The sequence below is a fragment of the Rhinolophus sinicus genome, linkage group LG11, assembly GCF_036562045.2.
Source record: "Rhinolophus sinicus isolate RSC01 linkage group LG11, ASM3656204v1, whole genome shotgun sequence".
NCBI lineage: Eukaryota > Metazoa > Chordata > Mammalia > Chiroptera > Rhinolophidae > Rhinolophus > Rhinolophus sinicus.
In genome coordinates this window covers 46,491,987-46,518,483 of record NC_133760.1, presented here as the reverse complement: position 1 = coordinate 46,518,483, position 26,497 = coordinate 46,491,987, and the positions used below count along the sequence as shown (strand labels likewise).

At 40.4% G+C, this 26,497-nt stretch overlaps 1 protein-coding gene and 1 long non-coding RNA gene across 2 annotated transcripts in view; both read left to right on the top strand.

The window, feature by feature from the left end:
• The window catches only part of LONP2 (lon peptidase 2, peroxisomal), a 63,637-nt gene that overhangs the window by 18,873 nt on the left and 18,267 nt on the right, over positions 1-26,497 (top strand). Inside the window, exons 8-11 of the mRNA XM_019731868.2 lie at positions 5,364-5,505; positions 10,789-10,939; positions 13,696-13,822; positions 17,735-17,868. Of these exons, the coding sequence (XP_019587427.2) occupies positions 5,364-5,505; positions 10,789-10,939; positions 13,696-13,822; positions 17,735-17,868 (554 nt within the window). The remainder of the gene's footprint in view (positions 1-5,363; positions 5,506-10,788; positions 10,940-13,695; positions 13,823-17,734; positions 17,869-26,497) is intronic.
• Positions 17,881-23,196, top strand: LOC141567526 (uncharacterized). Its single transcript, XR_012490216.1, has 2 exons — positions 17,881-22,032; positions 22,460-23,196. It is a non-coding gene; the product is annotated as an uncharacterized LOC141567526 (long non-coding RNA).

Genomic DNA, 26,497 nt, shown 5'->3' with positions numbered 1-26,497 from the left:
TGCCCCGTAGCTATCACTGTGCCAGATGTTTCATTACACACCGCCTTGTGCCACTGGGGACTTAACACCCACCCACCTCTAAGTTATCAAAGCCGAGAGGCAATTTTTATTTGAAACCCTGTTTGAAAGCAGGGTGTGATTGTGGAGGAAAGAAGAGGTTGAGAGCCAAGTCCCTCCTTGTGTCAGAGTCCAGGGCTGGGGGAGAAGAGGAGGGGGCAAGGGGGGAAAGAACAGTCGAGGATCACAGCAGGACTATGGGGTGGAGTTTGTGGGAACAAGTGGCTCCATGTGACAGTGGAGGCATTTTGGAAACGCCTAGGTCTTGGCATTTAAGTGTTGGTCATATGCTCACGATTAGAGTTCATGCCGAGTTTTGTTTTTCCTCTGCCTCTGAGTGGGCACCACTGTTGTGCGGTTATAAAATAGCCCAGAAAAAGCAGAGCTGCTGTGTTGTCTTCCTGCTTATCCTCTGGCCTTTGTCCCTCCCTTTCCTTAGCTCCCCAGGCAAGGAACTCCAGCCTTGGCCAGAAGTTGCTATTTATGTTCTGGAAGGTGCTAATAAGTTAGGGATTGATTTTAAAAGTAACCAAAGGGTTAAAAGATAATGAGGTGGGAGGCGGGGAAGAAAAAGAAAGACTTGGTTTACGTTGAAATCTTAAACTTAGAAGGTAACTGTCATCCATGACTAAATATTGGCCCGTTGTTTTTACTCCTGTTATTCTGAGTGGCTGCAGGCAGTCCTGTGTCTGCTCTATATTTCCTCCTGCAGGTTTTCAGCCTTCTCAGCTCTTCTCGTTTGCGTCTATCCATTGGGATTCTTCTGTCCACTTTTTAAGCCCATCCATCAGTTTTTCAAACTTACATTTTTATATTTAAATATCACATGTAAATAGTTTAAATCAGTTATATTTAATATAAATTAAATACAAAATAACTTCTTTTAGGATGAAGTTTTATGAAATCATGTTCACACAGTAATCTGTTTTTCGTTCATTGTTCCTCAGTGAAATATACCAGTTGTCATGCTGTATCTCAAGTTACTGTTGATATTAACTCTTTGGAAGCAGTTTACCAGCTGTACATCAGATAATAAAATTATGTCATTACAAGAAATCCTTGGCTCAGGTTTTAAACAAGATGAGAAGCAAACTGAACTTTTGCTTTCCACATTGATAAGTTTTCATGTTTAACCTGAGATGGTGATGTTTTAGATAAGTGAGCTGTTTCCTTATTGGTCTGTGCCGGGAAAAACAGCTGAGGCAGCGAGGCTTCATGCACTTGTAGCCTAGTGTGCCGGGCGTGTTGTGGGCTGCTCACTGCTCTCCTTAGAACCTGTATTTGCACAGAGCTCTCCTTTGCCACTCGAAAACTTAGGTGTATTTTAAGGCCTCAACCCAAGGCTTCCTCCAGTCATGTAAGTGCAGTCAGGTATGATCTTACTCTCCTCCACGCTGACCACTGGGTGTCTGTTGTGCCTGTGTAAGGATTAACTACTACAGGCCACTGGCACTTCTAATGCAAACAGGGCTTTTAGCATATCTCGTATCTCTGTACTCCGTCCTATGACTCCACGCTGCTTAGCTCAGTACTAACCGTGGGTGCTTTGTGAATTCAACTAAGGCGAAGACATGATTACATTTTGGAAGTCATGCAGTCCTTTAGATGAGAGTGTGTCCACACAAATGCGTGTCAGAAGACTGAGGAATGACTCCTATAAAAATACCAGCTTTCTTTAGACATGCTGCATTAAAGATTATGTTTAGTTTCTTAAAGACTATTTTAATTTTTGAGATCATTAGGGTCTCTTTTAAGGCTTATGACTTTTTCCAGTTTGAGATACACACACACACACACACATATTTTCTTGGTAGAAAATTTGGAAAATAAAAGAAAAAGATCCTGTTTTTCTAACAGAAAGATAATCATTTTTCAATATTTTATTTCCTGACAGAATTTTCATTGGGCAGCTTTTGTCATTTTATTTTTAAGCAACAGAATTGAATTATACCCTTTCCACTTAACATTATAACATACATTTTTTTGTATTACAAATTCTTTGTAAATATCACTGTAAGAGTTCGCGTTATAGCCCATGAGAGCTCGTTAATTAAATAGGCAAGAAAAAGGGTTGGTAAATGCCTGTTTTGCTCCCTTCTCTACGTGCTGGAAAAGAGGTGAGTGACGATGCATTTTATCCCTGATACTTAGACGTCAGTGGCAGTGACAGGCCGACCAGCCTTGTGGGTTACGTTAGATGTGAAGACATCTAAGGATGGAGCAGACTAGTAGAATAATTGATTACCACAAAGCTGTAACTAGATGATACTGCAATTCTCTGTCATTGTTTTCTGAAGTCTAAACCAGGCCATTTTGGGAAAAATAAAAATGCTGACCTTGTAACTTAAAATGTTGAACTATGTAGACACTTCTGTTTTTGTGTATCTTATACACTAGTTGTATAGTCCTGATAAACCTATGGACTGCCGACAACAATTACAGGAAAAGTATGATTTTGTATATTCTTAGCTTGTGTACTTGAATTTTCAGAAAAGCTTCTAGGTGATCCCGTATTCGGGCCGGATGACAAGTAATTAAGTGATACATTCTTCGCAAACTGCCCTGTATTTGCATGTGCTACGTTCCTTTTTAGATGTTGTATTATGTGGAAGAACATGAAAAAGACTAATATTTCGTCCTCAAAAGAGTTGTAATTTATGAAAGAGTGCCAGTTTCATTTATTTCCTACCTATGCAGTTCTCAGGATGTTTCGGTGTGCTAATTTGTTTTTGTTTTGTTTTTTAAATAGTTGTATTTGGTGATGTTGAAAGAGAACATTCTTATTTTCTGTATTGCTACATTTTTCACCATCTAATTCATATTCCAAAAATTCATTCAAAATATATTCTGTATCTTCAGTCAGTGAATTCATGCTATCATACCTCCTGGCAAAAGATAAGCACATTATAGATATTTTCCCATAGCTTCTGGGCCCTGTGATAAGAGTTGTCTTGTCGGTTTGACCTCTAGGCTAGTGGCACACATGTAGGGGATGCCACCTGTGATTGAGGATCCCTGAGGGCACTGAGTGTGCTCAGTGCTGTGAATAGACATTTATAAGAGTTGCTTCCATGAGACAGAGCGAAGTGGGACCCAAGCTTAGGTGTACCGATTTCTGCTTTTGTACTTTTTCCAGGAAACCAGAAGTGGACTTGAAGTAGCTGTTCCTAATGACAATTACAGTGAACATCTTTAGAAAGCTTCCTGTGTGCCAGGCACGTTGCTGTGTACCTTACCTGTCAGGTTCTCTCATCCTCATATAACCCATGAGGCTGGCATTGTTGTTATCCCCATTTTGCAGATCAGGAGACTGAAGCTTGGCTCAAGTACTTTGCCCAAAGCAGTTTTCGCAGATTTGCATGAACTCATTAGGGGTGATAGAAAGATACTGTGAGTGCTGGCATCGTTGATTGGGTGTCCTTAATAAATAGGAGAAGCCAGCTTGTTTCGGGACAATCTTACAGTTCTGTATCCAGCATCTGTTCTGTAATAAGACCACTGTCATGCAAGTGCTCACTGGCTCTTCAGAGGAGGCTCTGTACTTGGCACCCATGAATAAAAGCTAGATTGGAAGTATGTGTCTGAATTATAGGCCCAACAAATGCTGTTGACATTAAATTATTAGAAAAATCACTTGATGAGAGGTGGTCAGGAAAAGTTTCTTAGACATGCTGGGATTTATATAGGCAGGGAGAGTGTCAAGGGCAGGAAGGTACCATATTTACAAAGGTGGAAAAGCATGAGGGTGTAATAGACCTGACTGTCTGGGCTCTGGGAAGCGATGGGAAGTTCAGGAGGAATTGTTTGTGTACAGTGACTAGTGCCTAGATTTCTGTTTCTTCTTTAGAAAGGGTCCCTGCCTGGAATATGATTTTCTCTCCCTGGCTCTAGGTCTAGAATTGTCCGTACCTGTTGTTGACATCTACCTATCAAGACCAGTAAGGAGAGGAAAAGAAATTCATGCAGCAAGAAATGACCCTTAGAGGCACTGAGGGTTTGTTGTCTTTTTTTTTCCAATTTCTCCCTTTCCTGCTTTTTAAAGAATACTGGCAAATATGTAAGTTCTCTAGAGAAACAATTTCAGAAGATTTATTAATTTGAATCTTGTCCTTCCTGTATCCTCTTCTGAAATCTTGAATGTGCCAACTCCTTGTAACAGGACAATGTTTATTGTATCTGGTTCCAGTGCCTTAGTCACCCTCCTGGGATGAAAAGCATTCCCACGGTATTTCTGAGACTTTCTTGTCATTTCAAAGGACACTCATGTATTCTGTCCTACTTTATACCAGGCACGTGGCAGAACCAAGGGCTGCTCCACGGATCGGCTCTGCAGGTCGGGACCTAACTGCCTCCGTCCCCCTTAGCATTGATCATTTTCCTGTAGGCAGTCACCTGCCTTTCCACAAACTGCATTTGCTTTGCATGTGGCTTAGGCAGCAGTTAACAATTCAAGTTAGTGTGTTGCTGCTTCAAGTTTTGCTGACTTTGTAAAAAAGGTACTTTTTTCGGTTTGACAGACATACTGGCTTTTATTTCATGCCTCATTAGGTAGGTGGTTCTTGTTCGGGTATGTTAACGCTGCCTCTGATGTTTTAATGCATTAACAGGATGTCTGGCTGGGCGTGAACTTGGTTGTGCCAGTATGTGTAGGATGAACACAGTCTACTCAAAAGGCCAGAATTAATGACGTCTTGATAGAAGTACTGTTGACCCCAGATCCTCTTACTACAATTAATAACAAATTATTGCCTCTGAAAATTACAGTTTGGAATTTTTCTTTTCGGGGGTGGGGGGCTGTCTGCATTTTGAGTGGCCTTTGACCCAGTTCTAATTTCCTCCGTGGTGATGGTGATGGTGCTTTAACCAGCTGTGGGGCAGCCTCTTCAGTGCGGAGAAAGGGGTTGTGTTGGGGGGCGCAGTTCAAGGAAGGTGCTCTGGAAACTATGAACAGCACAGGAATTAAATTCATAGGGTCCCTTGGACATTTTGGACTCTTGAGGAGTAAGAATCAGAACTATGCGACTTAAGTGTAATGGTTTTTAGTTTCACTAAGTGGCAAAAAGTAAACACAGTTCTTTCAGTATTATGGGTAACTTACAAGGAGACTTAAATGGAAAATGAGATAAGAATTGAACCTAATAATGATTTGATGTATCGCAGGGCTTTTTCAGTATGTAGCACCTCTCTGCTGTATTACTGGAGTAGCTAAGCCACCTTTCCCAGTGCTAAGTTTGGGCTTCTGAATGTTGTTGCTCTTGCCTCCTGAGATCTCCTGGTTAATTTGCTGCTTGCTCACTTTTCTGTAGGCGCACCTATGTTGGCAGTATGCCAGGTCGGATCATCAACGGCTTGAAGACCGCTGGAGTTAACAATCCAGTGTTCCTATTGGATGAGGTGGACAAACTAGGAAAAAGCCTGCAGGGCGATCCTGCGGCCGCTCTGCTGGAGGTAAGATTTAGAGAATTCCCTGTCTGCATTTCCAGTGTGGATCAGATGGTCGTATTCAAGTAATAGTTTAACGAAATTTTATGCATGCTTGTTAGAGACCAGTCATTCTACAAGGTTGTTACAGACCAGCGAGCAGGTCTCCTCCCTGGCCCCCATTTCCTCTCGTACACTTTGACCTCTAACTTGTAGTTGGTGAATCCGTTCTCTGAATGGTATGGCTGTGTGCTACTTTCTGATTTTGATTTTCCAGTTTGGGGCATTATAAGAGGTGAGGATTTTTCTTGCTTGCTTCTCGCTACCCTTACTGTGTTGTTTCAGTGCCCCAGTCTCCCGATACAGATTTGATCCTGATTTTGTTAACTCCTCTTTGAGTATTTACATCATTACAGAAGTGCTTTTCACAGCTGAGCCATGTGGTAAAATGTGATCACTTTTCTTTTTCTGTCCTCCTTTTCATTTTTCTGTACATGTTTTTAAAAATCTTTTTAAAGTTAATAATTGTCTTGCGTCTTTTGTCTGCTCTCACCAGTTGTCTAATTCTCCTTTTGAATCTTTCAGACTCGTAGATGTTCTATCATGTTTACCTTTCCTCTTCCAATCTGGAACTGTCCACATCTGGCCCGTAGCTGTCTTCCTAGGTTCTCCCTTCACCCCCCACCATGTGGGATTTCCTGTTTCCTGTATTCCATGTCTTCCTTGTTCTTGATTCATTCTCTCATTTTTGTGCTATTAATCCCTCAAAAGTTTCCTGAGAAAATTCGGATGGGTGGTAAATGGTCTCTGAGTCTGTGTATCTGAAAATGTCTTTGTTTCCCTCATGTTGGTTTGGCAGTTTTACATGAGAATCACTCTTGGAGTGGGTGGGACATATTGTTACGAATTGGTGACTAGATAATCTTCAAGCCTTTCTTTCCTCCCTCGCCATCCTCAGATGCACCATCGGGGTCAAACCTGTGGTCCGAGTCCTGGCCACATTTCTGTCTCTGCCAAGACCCACCACTGAATTCAGTAGTAAAGTGGAAAACAAAAGACACACAAACAACAACAAACACCTGAGAGCAGTAGAGACAGTCATTTTGACCCGTCTTCAAGTCCCTTGATTTTTTTCTTCTTCCAACTGAAATTGCTATTTAGACCCTATAGTGTATTTTTCATTTAAGTTACTATATTTTCAACTCTAAGATTTCTGTTTGCTTTTATTATAATTCTTGTCTCTTTATTGATATTCTCTATTTGTTAGGACATCATTCTCATAGATTGCTGTAATTCTTTAGACATGATTTCCTCTAGTTCTGTTTTTTAATTGTGGTAAAATACACATCACATAAAATTTGCCATCTTAGCCATTTTTAAGTATCCAGTTCAGTAGTGTTAGGTATATTCACATTATTATGCAGTCAGTCTCCCAAAATTTTTCATTTTGCAAAGCTGAAACTCACGAAACAGCAGCTCCCCTTACTCCCACCCTCAGCCCCTGGCAACTACCGTTCTCTTTTCCGTTTCTGTAAGTTTGACTAATCTATATGTGGTATGTAAGTGGAATCATACAGTATTTCTCTTTTTGTAATGGGCTTATTTCACTTTGCATAATCTTTAAGTTTCATCCATGTTGTAGCATTAGTTTTTTTGAACATACTTTTTTTGAACATATTAGTTTTTTTGAACAAATTCTTTGTCTAGGAAGTCTACACCTGGACTTCCTCAAAGGCAGTGTTTATTCACGGCATTTTTTTTCTCACTGTTTTTAGGCCATACTTTTGTGTTTTTTGTATGTCTCCTAATTTTTGTCGAACCCGAATGTATAAAGTATTGTAATTATAATGATATAATATAATGAGATCCCCACTCCAAGGATTTGTTGTTGTTGCTGTTTTTTTAGTGATTTCCCCGCTCTCCTTCTGTCAAGTCTGTATTCTCAGCCACGTGTGACCACTGAAGTTGCTCAGTTTGTTTAGTGGTCAGCTAATGATTGGACATAGATTTCCGTAAGTGCCTCCTCCAATAGGTCTCCCACTCTCTGCCAAGGGGCCCTTGCCGTGTGTGTTGAGGCCTTTAGTTCTCTGCCTTAGCCCTGGCTTCCTGCTTTTCCACAGCCCCCATGTCTGCCTGAGGTGAGCTTTAGGGCCTCCTCACAGCTGTCCCCGTCACATTTATAGTCACATTTATAGTCCTGTCCGTTAGCATGACCTTCTAGCATCCCAGGAATATTGCTGAGCTTTTTTAGGCCACCATGAGTATCTCATTCCCCAGTTTTTTCCCTTTAAGTTTTGTGATCAGCCTCTTGTTAGTCCCAACTCCCTGGTAATGCTGCCTCAGGCAGCTTAAATGTTAAACAATTGCTATTGATTGTTTCTAACTAGTGCCCCAGAGACAGGGCTGTTCACACAGTGTTCTCTGAGTCCAGTCATAGATAGCTGAGAATGAAGTTTTCCAAGGAGCTGCCTTGCATGTCAAATATTGACAGTTCTCTGAAGAGAGAGCCGTTGGCTCTGATCCTGTTCTGCCACCAACAGTGGTTGCATAGCTGCTTTGGTTACGAGGCTATTGGTTTTCAAGGCTACCATGAACTTGGGAAGAGTAAAGGGATGGGAGAAAAACAACTTAAAACACCGCAAAGCTTGCTCTATTTACTGAAATGCATCTGTTTTTTTCTTGAATAAGCACTCCTCAGATTGTTGCAAGTTACTTTCTAAAATTCTGAAAAAGGTGATTCTGACAATTTTACTCGTGTTCTCATTGCTTTTATGGAGAAGATTTTCAGAATTCCTTACTCTGCCATTCTAGAAGTGCTCCCTCCTACATTTAGTTTTAATTCTGTGCTTAAACGATTTGGTCACTTACCTGTGATCCTTTTATTTTGACTTAACCTGTCGTTCAGGTGGAATATATTTTCAGGTTCCCTTTTTTCAAAGATTTGATTGTGGTTATATTTTGAGGCCTTTTATATTTGCTAAGGTCTCTTCGTTGCCTGCACCAGTAATCTCTACATACTTTGTTCACAGATTCCATCAGTAAAATATTTTGAAAATATATCTCTGTGTACATAAAAGTCTATGTAAGTGGCTTAAAAAAAAAAAAAAAAATTTATTTTCTTACAGTTCTGGAAGCTGGAAGTCCAAGATCGAGGTGTTGGCAGATTTGAGTTCTCCTGAGGCCTCTCTCATAACCCTAGTACCCTATATTAATACCGTGTTTCCCCGAAAATAAGACCATTAATTAACATAAGATCCAGTCTTATATGATATAATATAATATGATAAAGACTGGGTATAATATAAAGTATAAGACCAGGTCTTATATAATGTAATGTAATATAATACCAGGTCTTATATTAATTTTTGCTCCAAAAGATGCATTAGAGCTGATGGTCCGGCTAGGTCTTATTTTCGGGGAAACACGGTGTTATGTACTTATATATATAACACACACAGAATAAATTTTAAGAGATAATATATTTTTAGTGAAAATGGTGTATTCTAATTAGATAAGTAAAATTGTGATTGGTAAGTATTTTAGTCATTTTACTTCCTTTTTGAATATGTATGTCAACCCTATTTATATCTACGAGGTGTGATCAAAAGATATGATGAATGTTTAAAAAAATTTACTACAGTGAAAGACACATTGCCATTAATCCCCCTCAAAATCCTTCCCCACGCTTTGAGCACACTTATCCCATCGTTCTTGCCACTTCCTGAAGCAGTTCTGGAAGTCCTCTTTTGTGAGTGTCTTTTGCTTCCTCCTCCATCATGACAACGCTCCGTGTCTCACATCACTTCTGGTATGGCAATTTCTGTCAAATAAAAATATTACAGTGTGTCTTCATGCACCTTATTCACCGAATCTGGCACCTGCAACTTCTGGCTCTTCCCCAAAGTCAAAATGATTCAGGATATCGAGGCAGCCACGACAGCACAACTAAAGACACTCATGAAAGAGGACTTCCAGAACTGCTTCCGAAAGTGGCAAGAATGATGGGCTGTGTTCAAAGCAAGGGGGAGTATTTTTAGGGGGTTAATGGCAGCGTGTCTTTTATTGTAATATATATTTTTTTAATTTAAACATTCACCGTATTGTTTGATCACACCCCTATACTAATCTGGTGGAAGTGGCAATATGTTAAAGGTTTACAACATGTAGAAGTCCCTGGAAACCTCCTTTAAAGTCTTGTGTAGGCCTCTCCACAGTGAGCGCCTGTGAGTCAGAGCATCTGAGCTGTAACCTAAAGATACAGCCTCCTTAATACACAGTTGCTCAGCATTTCGAGAATCTAATGGGGGTGACCGCTTAGCTCAGTTGGTTAGAGTGCGGTGCTAGTAGCACCAAGATTGCAGGGTTCGGTCCCTGCATGGGCCACTGTGAGCTGCGCCCTCCTTAAAAATAATAATAATAAATAAAAAGAAATAAAATTGAAATAGGATCTTACTTCATTAAAAAGAAAAAAAATCTAATCTGTAAATTATCTGATTTAACCATTTAAGATATTTTTAAGAGAAACTAATATTCTGCTCATTATAAACAGAAAGGTTTTGCTTTAAGACATTTTTAAAAAGTGAGTTTTTCCTTGTGCTGTGTCAGAAGATAGTAGCATAGTAATTTTTACCAGTTTACTCTTGTTTGGAATTTCCGTTTCAGTTAAAAACTTGATACCAGATTTTCTGATAATGTTTGAAGAGGAATATACTAATTATTGTTTTACCTATTACCTAAGAATTTCAAAATACTCTACACATTTACTTTTATTCCCCTAGCAGTTAAGAGAGGGTGTGTTCTAATATATGGTGATGGAAAGACAACTGACTCTGGGTGGTGAACGCACAATGTGATATATAGATGATGTATGACACAATTGTACACCTGAAATCTATGTAACTTTACTAATAATTGTCACCCCAATAAACTTTAAAAAAAAAGAGAGAGAGAGAGAGGTTATGTTACCACAACAGAAACTGGTTCTGCAGGTTTGGTAACTTATTTATAGCCATACAACCTGGCGTTAATAGATTTACTAATAAAATTGAAAGAGTAGTTTTTGCTTCTTTGTGCATTTATGTTTTCAAACATTTTGACATTGAACATGTTTCATTCTTTTTTTTTTTTTAAATAGTATTTAGAATGTGGGGAATGTAAAGAATGATGCCCAGGTTTTAGAGTTATCCCTTATTTCCCAAACTAACAATACTGAGCAAAAGTATCAACCTTGCTAGTATATCGTGTGTTTTAATTTATACAGCTTTCTATTGGAAATATTGAATTTGTTTAATGTTTTTTGTTCTCCCATAGGTGTTGGATCCAGAACAAAACCATAACTTCACAGATCATTACCTAAACGTGGCCTTTGACCTTTCCCAAGTTCTCTTTATAGCTACTGCCAACACCACTGCGACTATTCCACCTGCCTTGTTGGACAGAATGGAGATCATTCAGGTGCCAGGTACTTGATTCATAAGTAAAATCATTATTTGATATTTGTTGCCTTTCTGAGTATCAACCATTAAAATTGGTCAAGCTGTGGAAGTTGGACTAAAAAGTTGATTTGCCTTCAAGAATTCTGAGGCTGGTGAATAAACCAGCTTTTATGTAGATTCAGAAGCCTGGAGGGCAAAATTTTGTTTATTTGCTTTAACCCTGACAGAGTATCAAGAATAAATTTTGCATAACAGTTTCAGATTGAACTTAGCATTAAGGAATGATCATTTTTTGTGAAAAACAAGACATTCTCATTTGAAGCAATTTCTAAAATTATAGATAAAAATAATTTTTTTTTCAAAGTAAGTCTTTGAAAACCAAAAATAGATCACCACATGGTCAATTTAGCTTCTTGTTTATCAGAATTTGAAGTTTTTTACCATCTCTGGGAAAGTGTAATCATTTATTCTCGTTAAGTAAGAGATGGCTCATAAAGAGTAGCTGAACTTTCTCTATTACATCTGGTCTCATTTTTATATAAAAGTGCAGGGTGCTTTTAAATTCCTCTTTTTAGCTGGATCTGTCAAGTAGTTGTATGTTTTTTTTACCATGTCTCCTCCACTAAAGTGTGCAAAAAAATCCTTTAGTTACTAACACTAAATAAATCCCAGTGTTTTCACCTTATTTTAATTGCTCAAAATTATTTTTCCCTAGAAGACATCAAATATCAGTGGATGTTTGTTAAAATGAAAATAGAGTAAAATCTAAATATATTGAGATTAAATGTAATCTAAGTGTATGTTACATATGAATCTCAAATAGTATATTTTTTACTATTATGTGAATGATAATTAGATTTCTTAGTTATCTGTGAGCCCTGCCAGTTCCTATACTAAGTTGTAAAATACAGTGGATTAAAAAATTGCTTTGTGCATGTTTATAAGACTAAAAGAAATGCATCATGAGACCCAATTGCTGGAAACTCCAAATTAAGGTAGAAAATGCATAGAAGACACTAGTGCAAAGTGAAGTAATCAGGACAACTGCTGCAAAGGTGGATGTGTGATGGCACTTTCTTCCTGTAGATTTGGTTATCCTGTCTTTTACCTTTTCTGGTGTTTCTTTCCTTTTTCTACTCAAAAGATGACTTATCGATTCACCTTTTAAATTTTTGCTTATTAAATGGAAAGGGGCAATTAGTTTAGGGGAAATTTTGTCTAAAGACAAAGTAAATCTGTACTCATTTAGGCTTTTGAATAAACAAGAACATAAAATCTTTTAATTATATAAGATACACATACACACAAACACACTGTGTGATCAAAAACTACGGTGAATGTTTAAATTTAAAAAATTTATTATAGTAAAAGGCACATTGCCATTAATCCCCCTAAAATTCTCCCCATATCTTCAAACACACTCATCCCATTGTTCTTGCCACTTTCGGAAGCAGCTCTGGACGTCCTCTTTCGCAAAGGTCTTTAGTTGCGCTGTCGTGGCTGCCTCGATGTCCTGAATCATTTTGACTTTGGGGAAGAGCCTGAAGTCACATGGTGCCAGATCCAGTGAATAAGATGATGAGGACACACCATAATGTTTTTATTTAACAGAAATTACCATAAACCAGAAGTGATGTGTGACACGGAGCGTTGTCATGATGGAGGATGATTTACCACACACTGTAAAACACACCTTCTCTCAACCGTAGCTCACACCCGACTGACTGCACCAAACAAGGTGAAACTTGTCACACACTGTTACTAAGGTTCAACACGCCACTTCCTGTATTGAAGATCACTGCCTTTCTGTTGGGTGGCACTCGACAGCAGCATTCATCTTATTTGTTCATCATACTTCGTATATACATATATACATATACAGAGAGAGCCAAAAAAAGTGTGTACACATTTTAAGAAAGGAAAAAACTGTATTAAAATTGACGCTAGCATTCATTTGATTAACGCCATCTTTTGAGCAAATGTCATACTACACATTGCTGCGTAATTCAATTCAAGTTCTAAAAGTAACACATAGATCACATCTCTTAAAATGTGTGTACATTTTTTTGGCACCCCCGGTATATACATGCGTGTGTTTGTGTGATATATACACACGTACATATACACACACATGTATATACATACACACAATATATATAGCATATACTGTGTATACACATACATACACACACACACATAAATATACACGCACATAAATTAATAAAATTCCAGTATGTAGAGGGAGAAAACTTTTTCAGGGACATCTTAGCTTTGGGTTTGTTCTGTTGCTAAGATTTATGTCAGAGTTCCAGAAACACCTCCTTTGCAGCTCTTTCCTTGGAACCCAACCCACTGCTTATTTATTTGAAGTCTTGTTGTTGTTGTGTTTGTAAGGTTTTTCAATTATGTATCAAATTATGCTAAGGAAAGAGCTGCATTATTTTCCTATTAACTAATAAAATAAAAACTCTAAGTTAAGGAGACAATTATCTCTAAGGTTAGACTGAGACTTCTTTTCTTTCTTGAGAGCTATATTATTTATTCAAAAGACTTTCAAGTACTGTGCTTAGTGAATGCTCGCTTTGTTTGTGAAAAAGTTGGAAATTTTAACAGTTGTCGATTGAACATTAAATTTCTTTATTCTGATTATAATCTGAGTTAAAGTAATTCTTCAGTTCATTCTAAATCCAAGATCCATTGACTCTGCCTTCGATCCCTTACAAAAGCATGGCACTGTGGAAACCACGTGAGTGATTGCAAGACGAGGTCCGCTCTTTTCCAGGGTATACGCAGGAGGAGAAGATAGAGATCGCCCACAGGCACTTGATCCCGAAGCAGCTGGAGCAGCACGGCCTGACTCCTCAGCAGGTCCAGATCCCGCAGGTCGCGACGCTCGACATCATCACCAGGTGCATCAGCCATCTTGCGGCTTCTTTAATGTTTGAGTCTGAGACGGGATTTTCTGGCAACTCACAGCAGCCATTTTTCTCTCTCCAGCAGATTCCCAGCAAGCATTTCTGTAACTGTTGATTTGCACGGGCCTGTATGTTAGGCAGAAATTCATCAAGAGAGCATTCAGAGTATCTTCGTGGCCAAGGACTTTACCTGAGCCAGAATTTCAACCTTTCCATAATAGCAATAGAAGGGATTAATCTGATAAACTAAGAACCAAAAACATGGAAAATATTGAGCCACCTTTTATGGCCCTTAAAAGTTGGATCTTAAAAGTTGAAGTCTCTTAAGAAGTGAGACGCTGCTTTCAGACATCTGTTTTAAGTTATTCAGATTTTCTTTTCTCCTCTTTGAGAGATTTTAAAAGTCCTTCGAGTTTTCATCTCCAGAATTAACACTGGACCAGTAGAGAAGGTGCTTTCCCAAGTTAGCTACCGAGGGCTTACGCCTGTGGCAAGCAGTACGTTATCTGAGTCGCTTTTTGCTTAGTCTAATGTATAAGCTGCGTGTTTGAATGGACAATACGCCCTGTTGAGAATGTGTGTCTGCAGTAGCCTCCTTGCTCCCCTGCCTCGGCATTGCGTCATCTGGCAGCTGTGTCCCTGCCAAGTGCTCCGCAGGCAGCCTTTTCCAGGACGGGCTGTTTTTCAAGAGAAGTGAAATATCTCCTCATTTTGAATTTGGACTTAGAGTTTGGCCAGTCACACTGCTTTTTGATCTAAGCCAGCCTTCTTTGGAAGTCCATTTAAATTTATGTACAAAACAGTAAGACTACATCTGACCAGGGAGTTCCTTTTCTTGACTTGTGATTTACTGTGTGGATAATGCCAGGACAAATAAATTAGGTGGTTTGTATGCCAGAGTCTTCCAGCAATGTCGTTATTCCACACAACAGCCCTGATGCCTTTGGGGAGTTTTTAAGAAGTCACCTAAGCTTTTTGACAGCTTCCCCATCTGCACAATATGATTGATAGAGTAAAGTATCCATAGCTTCTCTGCATCTAAATAATAACGACTCCGAAGAGTAAGCACTGTTTGTGTTTCCCACTTGTTGCCTGAAGAACTATTTTATTTTTTTTATCTACTTGTAGCTCAAATCATCAGGTCGTAAAAGCGATGGATATTAGGACATTTCTCTGAGCACTTTTTAAAAACAGCACAGGTATTTGCTAGTCCATTCAAGTTTCAGATATTGAGTTTGCAGACTTCGGACGTGGGTTTTCACCTGTTCGTGTGTCGTAGTCCCAGCCCATAATGGTCAGGAGGAGGGCAGGGAGCCGTGGCAGGCGTCTAGGCCTCCTTGCCTCGCAGCCAGCGAGTCCCCCTGATTCTTCAGTGCTGTGTGCTCACTGCTCCTTGGGGGTAAATGGAATCGCTATAAAGGTGGTCCTCCTGCTCCCCTCCCAGACTTTCCTAGCTCTGCCCTGCAGCAGCACCTGGAATCTAAGTATCACTCCTCCCTTGTGCAGCCCCTCTGGCCTTGAAACAAATGCTCTCTCAGGCCCACGCCCCACGAATGCTCTCCTTCAAACTGCACTCCTGTCCTCGTGACCCACTTTCAAGACAGAGTATCCCGATGAGTCTTCTATTGAATGACTGCTGTGACATCAATGTCCCTTTTTAAAATTCAACACGCACAGGGGAAGTCAGTATCTCAGATGTCACCTGGACAGCTCCTGGTGTAAGAAGAGCACTGGTCTTCTCACTCTGGCGATCACAGGGTCCCTGTGTCTCGGAGTCTGAGCTGTGTAGGTCGTCCTCCTGACTGCTGTGCTGCGCTTGCGGTTACCTAACGTCCTTAGTTCTTTTGCGTGTGAATTTCCGCTAAGCTTGGTCGATTGGCCGAAGGGGGTTGTATTGGTAGGGTTGAATTTCTTAAAGCCCAAATGTGGACGTTTGCAGTTGTGTCTGTCGTCGTGTTGCCTCAGCGACCATCATAGCAGACTGTTTTTTCTATCTCGATTATCATCAAGGATATGAATTTCACGTCCTCTGAAAATTGGCATGTATAGCGTCTTCACGCTCAAGTCATTGCTAAGAAACATTAGCCAGTTCTTATCTGACACTGGTGACTCTTCACTTTGCAGTTTAAAAATACCAAGTAGGGGTTGGTGTGTGTACTTTCCTTCAGTCTGCTATTAATGTTACGCTGTCTGCATTTGTTCCTGGCCCATTATTGTTCTAAACGCCTGAAAAAAGGTGTTTCGTTGTTGTCCTTGTTATTTTTGACAAGCTCCAGTTCATTCTGAACTCCCTGGTACCAGGTCTGCGTGTTCATGCCTTTCCTGCATAAGCTTCCCCAGACCCTCTAATATGAGCTGATGAGAGAGTTGTCTAGGAAGTGACGTCGGGTTTTGGGTTTTGTTTCTACGCGTGGTTTATTTTTAAGGAACTGTCCTGCTTCCTTCCTTCCTGAGATTATATGCCCTTGTATAATATGGATTTATCCTTACAGCCTCCCATCCTTTTGATGGAAATGAGTTGTACTTTGAGAGTGTGTAATCAAGAGCTTTAGTTTGTCTTTTCTCAGAACTTGAAAAATCTGCATCCCTGGCAACCTGTTGATGGCAATAGACAGTTGGATAAACAAGAGGTGGTTCATATATACAATAGAGTATTACTCGGCCACAAAAAAGAATGGCATCTTACCATTTGCGACAGTGTGGGTGGACCAGGAGGGTGTTGTGCTGAGTGAAGTAAGTCAGACTGACAGACAAATTCCACATGATCTCACTTATATGTGGAGTCTGAAGAACAGAAACACTCACAGATACAGAGAGCAAACTGATGGTTGCCTGAGGGGAGGAGGTGTGGGGGGAGGGCTGGGTGAAGACAGGGAAGGGATTAAGTAGTACAGATTGACAGGTACGCATATCATGAGGATGTAAAGTAGAGCACAGGGAATATAGTCAGTACCGTTGTAATAATTGTGTGTGGGGTCGGGTGGGTACTAGACTTACCAGGCATCACTCCGTAAGTTATGTAAATGTCTAGCCACTGTGCTGTACACCTGAAACTCATATAATATTGAATGTCAACTGTCATTGAAAAATTAAATTTAAAAAAATCTGCTTCCCTAAAGTCTAGAATATATGTCTGACTGCCCAACCCAGTCCAGTTTTTCAGATAAAACTGCATTCTCTACCTGATGCTGCCTGTTCAAACCCTTCCAAAGCTAGGTGGCCAAAAATGGTTGTACTGTGTAATGGTTTGTGAGGTGGTTTATGGAATTTGCGTCTAACATACAAGTTTTTTAAGACAGCCCTGCTTAGCCACATTTAGTATCTTTTACACAAAATCACAATGCTTGCATCACTTACTGTTCTTTCCTTAGTAGTGTCTGCAATGAAAATACACTGAAGAGAGGTGATGAGCACAGTTCCTAGTAAAAACTAGATTTCTGTCTCCGATTATGTTTTGCTTTAGTGGGAAAAGAATGTTCTGTTTTTCAGATTCTGTCAGCACTATTGCAAGTGTACTAAATGTGTCTAGAAGTTTCTTAAGTTGACATATTTTGTGTAAGAAAGCTCTTACACATATCAGCAAGGAGTAAAGGATATTTCACAAGCTGCGGTTTAACTTGGGCACTAGAAATGGAAGAACCAGGGGTTCCTTTGTAAGTCCAGGTCATAGTTCAAGAGAACCTGTATAAAGGAAAAAGGTGTATCTGCAAATACCGCTGAATGTTTAAGAAATAACAATCCTTTAATAAGCAGTTTTTAAATGTGAGGGAGTTAGTACTCAAGAAAGTGTAATGAACTTTTAAATGTATACTGTTTCTTGCGTGTAAATGCTAATCATGTTACTTCTATTTTTACTACCCAATTTTGGTGTTTAGGCAAAAATTAAATCTTTTTCTCTGATGACAGGTATACCAGAGAGGCAGGGGTCCGCTCTCTGGATCGGAAGCTTGGGGCCATTTGCCGAGCTGTTGCTGTGAAGGTGGCAGAAGGACAGCATAAAGAAGCCAAGTTGGATCATTCTGATGTGACGGAAGGAGAAGGTGTGTGACCTTGAGGGGCTCTGGGGGCGGGGGGGGTGGTGAGAAGTGAGTGCCAGAAGAGGGCTGTGTGCGGAGGGTTGGTGGGGGTAGCCTCGGAGCAAAGGCACGGACTGCTCCCCCAGCCAGTGCATCCAGTGAGGAAGTAAGAACTTGGCCTGTGATGTATTTTATCAAGAGAATTCTCTTGTACAAAGAGCAGCATTTGAGCTGGAATAATACTGCATACTAGTGCTGTAAGGGTATAGTTCTCCAGATGTGTAACGATGGTCAGCTTTGTGTATGGTTCCAGCGTTCTCTTTTTCCTTCTGATTCAGATTGTTAAGTCTTTCAATATTTATAGCCGAGAAAGCGGGTACAACAGTAAGAGACCCAGGCTGTCCGTGTGCTGCTGGCAGGCAGGTCTCTGCCCTCAGGATGGCTGCACCGCCAATGATCTGTTTTATCGCACACTTTCTTTGATAGCCACCCAATTGAAATGTAATTTAAATTACTTTTTAAAAAAATAATGTGGAGGTGATGACAGGCTAAGAAAGGGAAGGGTTCTATTACTAGAATTCATCAAATACAAACTTTTTTTGGTACCCAAGTAAAATGTTTTAACTTTCTGCCTAGTCCTGGGTGGGGTCCCTGTTCACCCTAGTATATTGCTACACAGGCTGCCCAGACTTGCTCTGACAAACGTGACTCCAGCAGTAGGGAACTGGAAACTTCGCTCATAGAAAAGAGATTTATTAGCTGTTCTGCTGTGTCCGTGAAGGAGTCTGGGGAGTGTGGTTGAGAAGCCGTGATTTGTGGCAGGCTCGGTGAGCAGATCACGGCTCGTCTTCCCGCTTTTCATCCCGTTGCTAAGCACTGTGCACTGACAGCAGTAGCATCGTCAAAGCAGATGTTTTTGGAGTCCTCCTTCCAGCGCGATGCGTCACCCCGCTCCCACTGGTTCCTTTCTCCCGGGAGCAAACCCCCGTCTTCTGGTGACTGAGAGGGGTAGGGCGTCTAAGCTCTGATTGTTTCTTACCGACTTTAGCATTCTTTGTCTTTAGGCCCGAAGAATCCTCACCCATGTTTTCAGGGGTACCTCAAATTCCTGAGCCTTTGTGGATCTTCCCTTAATGCCCCCCGCCCCCACGGACATTAAGGCTTCCACTTTCTCCAGCCTAAGTGTGTTGCTTCTGGTCCATCCACTTTCTGTGTTCCAAAATGTTGCCAGCATCGCTTGTCAGCTGTTGCCTTCTTTTTATTCTTCTTGTTCTTGTGGGTTTTTCCTGTTTTTGTTTCTTAATTGTCATTTTAATAGGATTTGGAAAGCAACTAAAGATAAACACATGCTCAGACCACTATTTTAAAAAATCCGAATAATTAAAAAGTGCCGCAGGTGAACGGTAACCTATCAAGAATTGAATCACTGGTGTGGGAGGAATGGTGGGGAAGGGGATTAAGAAGTACAATGTCCCAGTTGTAAAATAAGTCACAGGGATGTAAAGTACAGCACAGGGAATACAGTCAGTGATATCGTCGTAACTGGATGGTGCCAGGTGGGTACTAGACTTTCTGTGGTGGCCACTGTGCCATACACCTAAAACTAATGTAATACTGCACGTCAACTTAGTTAAAAAGAAGTTTTTAAAAAGTCTCCGAGAGCCAAAACTGGAATCACTGGTATAGCTCACAGGGACGGTGGAGAACGGAGGTGTTTTTCCCTTTTTTCCTTACACTTTTCCTTAATAACATTTCTTTTTTTCTAGCTCACTTTATTGTAAGGACACAGTATCTAATACACAGAACATTCAAAATATGTGTTAATTGACTTTTAGAATTTATTTTTCAATTACAGTTGACATACAATATTATATGAATTTCAGGTGCAGCGTAGTGGTGAGACATTTATGTAATTTACAGGGTGATTTCCCCCCGTAAGTCTCCCTTTCTACATGTGAGGCCTACATCCTCCCAAATTTCCCATGTTTGTGCTTGGAACACTCTGTGCACTATGGCCATAGGCAACTGAGCCAGTGTTGTTTTGTTCTTGTCTGTGAGTAGAAAGGCAGAGAGAGCTTATGGAGTTAACTCTTTTTGAAAATTGTGTTTAGGATTTAGATGGTGTGTTTTGGGGGGGAGGGGTTGTTTGTTTTTCATTCTTTAGTTTTTATTGGGGCATATTGGGGAACAGTGTGTTTTTCCAGGACCCATCAGCTCATCAGCTCCAAGTCAAGCCGTTGTTTTCACTCTAAGTTGTGGAGGGCGCATCTCAGGTCCACATCAAGTCGTTGTTTTCAATCTAGTTGTGGAGGGCACAGCTCACTGGCCCATGTGGGAATCGAACTGGCAACCTTGTTAAGAGGTCGCGCTCTGACCAACTGAGCCAACTGGCCGCCCCAGACGGTGTGTTTTTGATGATAATACATTCAGAGGGATTTGATGTCAAAGGAAGCTTCATAGTTACGTAGTGCTCAGTGTTTATATTTCTATACGTCTGTGATCGTATTAGCTATTTAAAGGTAATCCAGAAATAGTCAAGAACTTGTTCATGCAGTTTGTGAACTGTGTGAGAACATACAGATTTTAGTGATAACATTTGTTTTTTTGATCCATGATTCACAGAAAAAAATCCTAAATGGTAACGTAGGGGGTGGCCGGTTAGCTCAGTTGGTTAGAACGTGGTGCTAATAACACCAAGGTTGCTGGTCCGATCCCCACATGGGTCACTGTGAGCTGTGCCCTCCTTAAAAGGGAAAAAAAGAAAAAACAATACTGTCCTCTAAATGGTAGTATAGTTAAGCATATTTGTGTAGTTAAAGTATTACTGAGGACATCCAGATGAATAAATAATTAGCATAAATACTTTTCTCTTGAGGATAGTTTTTGTTGTCGTTTTTATTAGAGGCATGTGAACTAGAAGCTGGTTTTAAGATTGTAAGATGCCCCTGAGTTACTGTAGATGATTGTCCTCCAGACTTCAGTAAGATAATTGTAAGCTAATCCTGAATTGGTGTTTTATGACCTCAACCAAGCCCAAAGAAAAATTTCTACAAAGTCTCTATTAGGGTTTCGTGCCACAGAGTTCAAATGGAGCTAGCTTAGTAACTGAAAGTTTCTCATTAAGAAATGAATTATTTAAAATTAGAGTGTTTTAGGAATTTCAAGTAATACAGTGAGGGAGTTGTTTTTAATGTTAAAAATATTGCTAGAGTTAGAGTTACTGCCAGGAAAAAAAGTAATGTCAGGCCACAAGCTTCAAAACAGGCAGAAACCTTTCCAGCGTATCAAACAAACTTTGTGGAGAAGGCCCAGAGACACTGGTCTGTGTGAACAGTTTGTTTTTGTATTTGTGGGGTCTTAACTGGCAGTTAAACAACAAAAATACCAGCGTTTGAAAGGCAGGTGGGATCATAGAAAGATAATAGTTGATCTTTGTTAGGGGAGGAATATTTATGGTTTCGGTCACTTATAAATACGGAATTAGTTCATAAAAGCAGCACAGCCTGTGTCTCTCTGTATGTTGTTAGTGTATTCTGAACTGCGCTTTTCCTTTCTGGGATAGTAGTTGGTTTGAGAGATAAAAGTAGTGGCTAAAGTTTTATTCTGCTTTTTGCCTACCTTTAGCCAAGGACAGATGTTCTCTGTATTCAATTTGCATAACTTGGATGCTTCTCTGTAGAGAGTTAGGCCAATGTCCGTTTCTTCAAGTACTCAGGTACCAGCGATGTCTGTTAATATCTAGTAAGATTTTTCCCTCAAGAAGTATCCTCAGCAAAAGGATTTGTATTATAACCAAGCCTTATGAAGTTTCTCAGAATATGGAGCACTCTCAATTATTTTTGAAAAACAGTAGTATTTATTAGAGAAGCTATATTAAATTTAATGAATCTCAAGATGTTAGTTTTTTATTCTCATAGAAGTCACCTGAAAAACTAGTTAGGAAAAAAGGTACAATATTTACACAAATTTAACAATTATTCATGAGGTGTGTTAGCTATCATTATAATTAAGCTTTTTAAATGTCCCCTAATGCAATACTATAAGTGTTTATATTATGGCGATCTCAGATAAACACTTACAGGAACAATAAACTAACCTGGCCGACTGATGGTGAGCGAGTGGGGACTTGGGCCGTTGGCCGCATCATCCCAGTTTCAAGAATGACTAACTCAGACAGTCGGATACCTGGTAGGAGACGTCTTCCAGCTCTGTTCTTGAAGGTTGCCTTGGCTATTGTAAACCCTTCAGGTAGCCATGTAAATTCTAAAGTCAGCTTTTCAATTTCTACCAGTAAGTAAGTAAATAAATAACCTGATACTTTGATTGGGATTACATTGAATCTCAATCATTGGAGAGAATTGGCAATTTGATATTGTCTTATGATTGCTGACTAGCTTTATTTAAGTCTTAATAAATGTGTTTTAATAGTTTTCAGTGGTGAGCTTTTGCATATTTTTCTTTAGATAAATTCCTAATTATTTGATCTTTGTGTGTGTATTACTATAAATGGTATTTTAAATCATTTTCTAATTCTTTTCGGTGCTAGTGTATGGGAATACTGTACTGACCTGTATCGAGCAGACTTGCCAGACTGACTTATTAATTCTACCTGTAGATTCTTTTGGATTTTCTTGTATGCTGTCAGTCGTCACATATGTAAATAAGGTCAGTTTTTACTTTTCACTTTCTGATCATTATACCTTTCATTTCATTTCTTTCCTAATGTACTATTGGGACCTCCAGGAAAATGTTGAATAGAAATAGTAATAGGTAAAGTGGGCAGAAAAAAAGCCTGTGAAGAAATTACCAGCCCTTAGAGCCTTTGTGTTGTATCATCGGGCCACCACTCATCACACCTAATTGACTATCATCAAGTCTCGGTTGGATACGATTCTCAGGAGCTGTCGAGTTTGACTCTGATTTACCTCATAAATCCCTTCCCAACATTCCCCAGTAAACACTGTGCCTTGCCTGTTGGACTGTGTTCACACACATCTTCATAAATTGGCTGTCTCCCAGTCCACAGGAAAATGGAAGCTGCAAATTGGAAAAGGGGCTAAGTGGTTGGGTGGTATGAGTCAGAAGGAGCAGGATTTGATGTCCATGAAAACATGCCTGCCCTCTGGTGGTAGTTCCCTGGGCCCCGGCTGGCCACAAAACGTGGGGCTGGCTGGACCACAGGTCTCACTGAGTCTGGATCTCCGTTTAACTGGGTTGCATTTTGACACGTATTGTCTCTCTGACATATGTGCCTTGTGGAGAAAGTGAAATCAACCTGATGTGGAGGGAGACGGCAGATGCGATAGGCTTACGTTTTTGGTAGATCCTTGCCAGACAGCTTCACAGTTAAAGGCACAGCAAAACAAATTACCTGAATTTTACCGTGCTAGTTCCCTTACTCACTTTATTCTCCCAGTCCACCGCACTCTTCACCGTCGGCAGGACTGCTGGCTGAGGAAGGTTTCCTGCCACTTCAATGAGCCTCTGGTGCCAAAGGGCGGGAGCACACCAGGTCCTCACCGGTCTGCCTGTCTGCGCCCACCCACTGCTGGGCGGTCCTCACTTCCCCCCACTCATTTCCTAGGCTAGCTCTTCTCTTAGCCCTTCTCACGTCCAATTCTCTGGGACACTCAGCTTCTGTCAGGCTCCTTTCAGGGTTCTTGGTTGTGGCTTCCTGCCATTGACTTCTCAAGCCCGAAGCGTGCTTTGTGGTAGTTAAGTGTGACTCCTTTATAACCAAAACAGGAAGCTGTTCCTGCAGGAGAATCAGGTGCTTTTGATCCTCTCCCTGGCTACTGTCATGAATGCATTTCTTATACTGATGGGAAATCTATTTTTCAGAAGTAACCTCTGCACTTCGTGTAACTTTCTGCTAATTCTTTGTCTTTCACTTCGTGGAGCAGTCTTCTAGTTGTTGCAGGATCTGGCCTTTAGCCTTTGCATTAGTTCTCTAGTGCTGTGTAACAAATCACCCCAGAACTTAGTACATTAAAGCCTTTCACATTTGTCGTCTCACGGGATCTGTGGGTCAGGAATCCAGGAGCAGCTGAGCTGGCTCGTTCTGGCCCGAGACCGCTCATGGCGTTACCGTCAAGCTGTCGTCCGACCGAAGGTTCGAGTCAGGGAGCGTCTACTTTCAAGCTCACTGACGTGGTTGTGAACAGACCTCAGTGCCTGCTGACCATTGGCCAGATCTGCAGACCCGCACCACCCAGGGCGCTCCGGGGCTTGCGACATGGCCGCTGGCCTCCTTGGAGAGTGTGGCATGTGGAGGGAGACACAGCCCGGGACAGAAGCGGCTGCGATCTGTTATAATCACCACTTCTGCCACATTCTGTTGGTCACACACACCAACCTGGTGTGGTGAGAGATGGCACAGCGTCGGCTGTCAGGACCATCTTGAAGGCTGGCCTTCCCGGGTGATTTTGGTGGGGTTTTTTGTGGGGTTTTTTGCTTATTTTAAACAAGGCTTTTATACATTTCATTTCTAGTAATACAAACTCCATTTCCAAGAGTTGAAATAGTTTGTTTAGAGTTCTAAAGAAAACCTATGATTTGGGCTGTTAATGGAGAGTGGAAATGTGTGTGCTGCAGAGCCAGTTAAGAACAGTGGGCCTTCCGGGGAGAAAAGCTCCGTGAGACCCACAAGCTCACGAATGCCTCTTCAGCAGCAGTTCAGAGCACCCTTGTCAGCGTTCAGTGAGGATTGCGTTGTGGGATGTGGACATAAAAATAACTGTGTTAGCTGTCTTTAGTGAAACAAGGATAATGGGGAATTTTCTGTTACTGGGTTCCCGTCACCTATAAAAGTCCTCAAGCATTTTAACCTAAGTCCCACATCTTCCTTTCTGACTAGAGTCAGAACAAAAAAGAGAGGGTAATTTACGAGTGTGCCTCTGAACCCCAAAACCACAGACCAGATAATTTGGCTGTTTGTTTGTGATTGTTACTCTCCGAAGTCAGATTTTTCGTTTCTGGAGCAATGCCTGCGTCTGGTGGTAAAAGGTCTTTGAACACAGTGTGACTAGTCACAATTTTAATATGATTACGGGGGCTGAACTTAAATTGCCCTACGTTTCCCTAATCTTTAAGCAGCGTAACTTTGACAGCTTCTGTTTATTCCTATAGAATTGACTATTTAAGAGGTTCAGTTCAGTGGTCGTCACAGTCTAATAAGACACTTGATTGTCAGAAGGACTTCACTGAGCTGGCACTGGCATTCGTGCTGTTGAAATCACCCATCAGACTCGGGCTGATTTCTTAGCAAAGACGCAGGTCGCACAGGGGGGGCTTATAAGTTTGAATTCAGCTTTGCATTTTCAGTATTTACAGTGCTGCTTCCTCTGTTCCTGCTTACCTTTCCTGTGACTGTATTAGTGGCTCAGGACAAATAAACAAACATTTCTAATAGTCAAAGGAGCTAGGGCTAACTGTTCAGAAATACAGACTTCAGAGCGAGTTTTAGTCCCAAGGCACCTGGCGGGCTGGTTCTGAAAGCTTTGGGGCTTGTAGGGTGCTGTTCCAGCTGGCTGGATTTTGCAAACCAAGATTATTAAAAAGTGAAATCTAGAGATAAGACTTTCTATGCTAAATCCTTTGCATTTGGAGGGATATTAGTCCAAACAGCTAAAGCAGGTGGGGGTATGTTGTTGAGATGAAGTGCATGTTGGCACGCACTGCCAATATTGTGACAACTCTTGTGACGTTTACACTGATTCACTCATTGTTCACTCATCAGTATTGGCTGGTTTAAGAGATTTATTGGCCTGTGTAGACCAGAAAGAAGCTGCATTGCAATGAAGGAAAAATCCTCTTTATGTATGATAGGAGGCAAACGTTTGTTATTTAAATTCTGTTTTGGGACAGGAAAATCAAATACTGTCAAAAAATGTAAAAGTCATTTTTCCATTTAACAAATCATACAGGAAGATTCAGTGGCCTTTGGGTGTTGTTGTCATAGATTATCCAAACCAGCCTTTTAAGTTACCAGATACTAAAAACAATACTTACTTTTTTTAATATTACAAATAGTCTCTGCACTTTAACTACTAATGAAAACAATTCTCCAAGACTGTTTCCTGACTCTCTAATACAGGAAATGAGATGTATTCATGCAGAAAACCCACTGGAGTCAGGGTTGCAAGCTCCTGTGTGTGGTACAAAGTTAGGATCCTGTGTATTGGCCTCTCGTGTAATACTGATTCATTTAATCAGTGAGTCAGCTAGCATTTACTGAGCACCTGCTGTATGCCGTCTTCTGGATTGGATTCTGGGAAACATGGAAGAGAACTACCAGCAAGTAGGTAGGTTATCCATTGGGGGAGGTAGATATATAAACAGATAATTTTTAGGTGTGAGATAAATGCTGGTTTTTAAAGTGCTGTGTAGGCACTGAATTGATCATTGCAAGCTTCATTTTATTTATTATAGAATTGTAAATTTCTTAAATGGCTTTTAGTAAATTGAGACAAAGTGGTAATTTGCTTACATCTCAAAATTAATTTTAATGGATAAATGAATGGAAAAAAAGGTTTTCCAAGTACTCTTTTTTGATATTCTTTATTTTCATCAATAGGTAACTATTACTAAAATTCAGAAATAGTTCATAATCATAATTTCCATCTATATTGCAATAGTGACTGTGTAGTAAAAT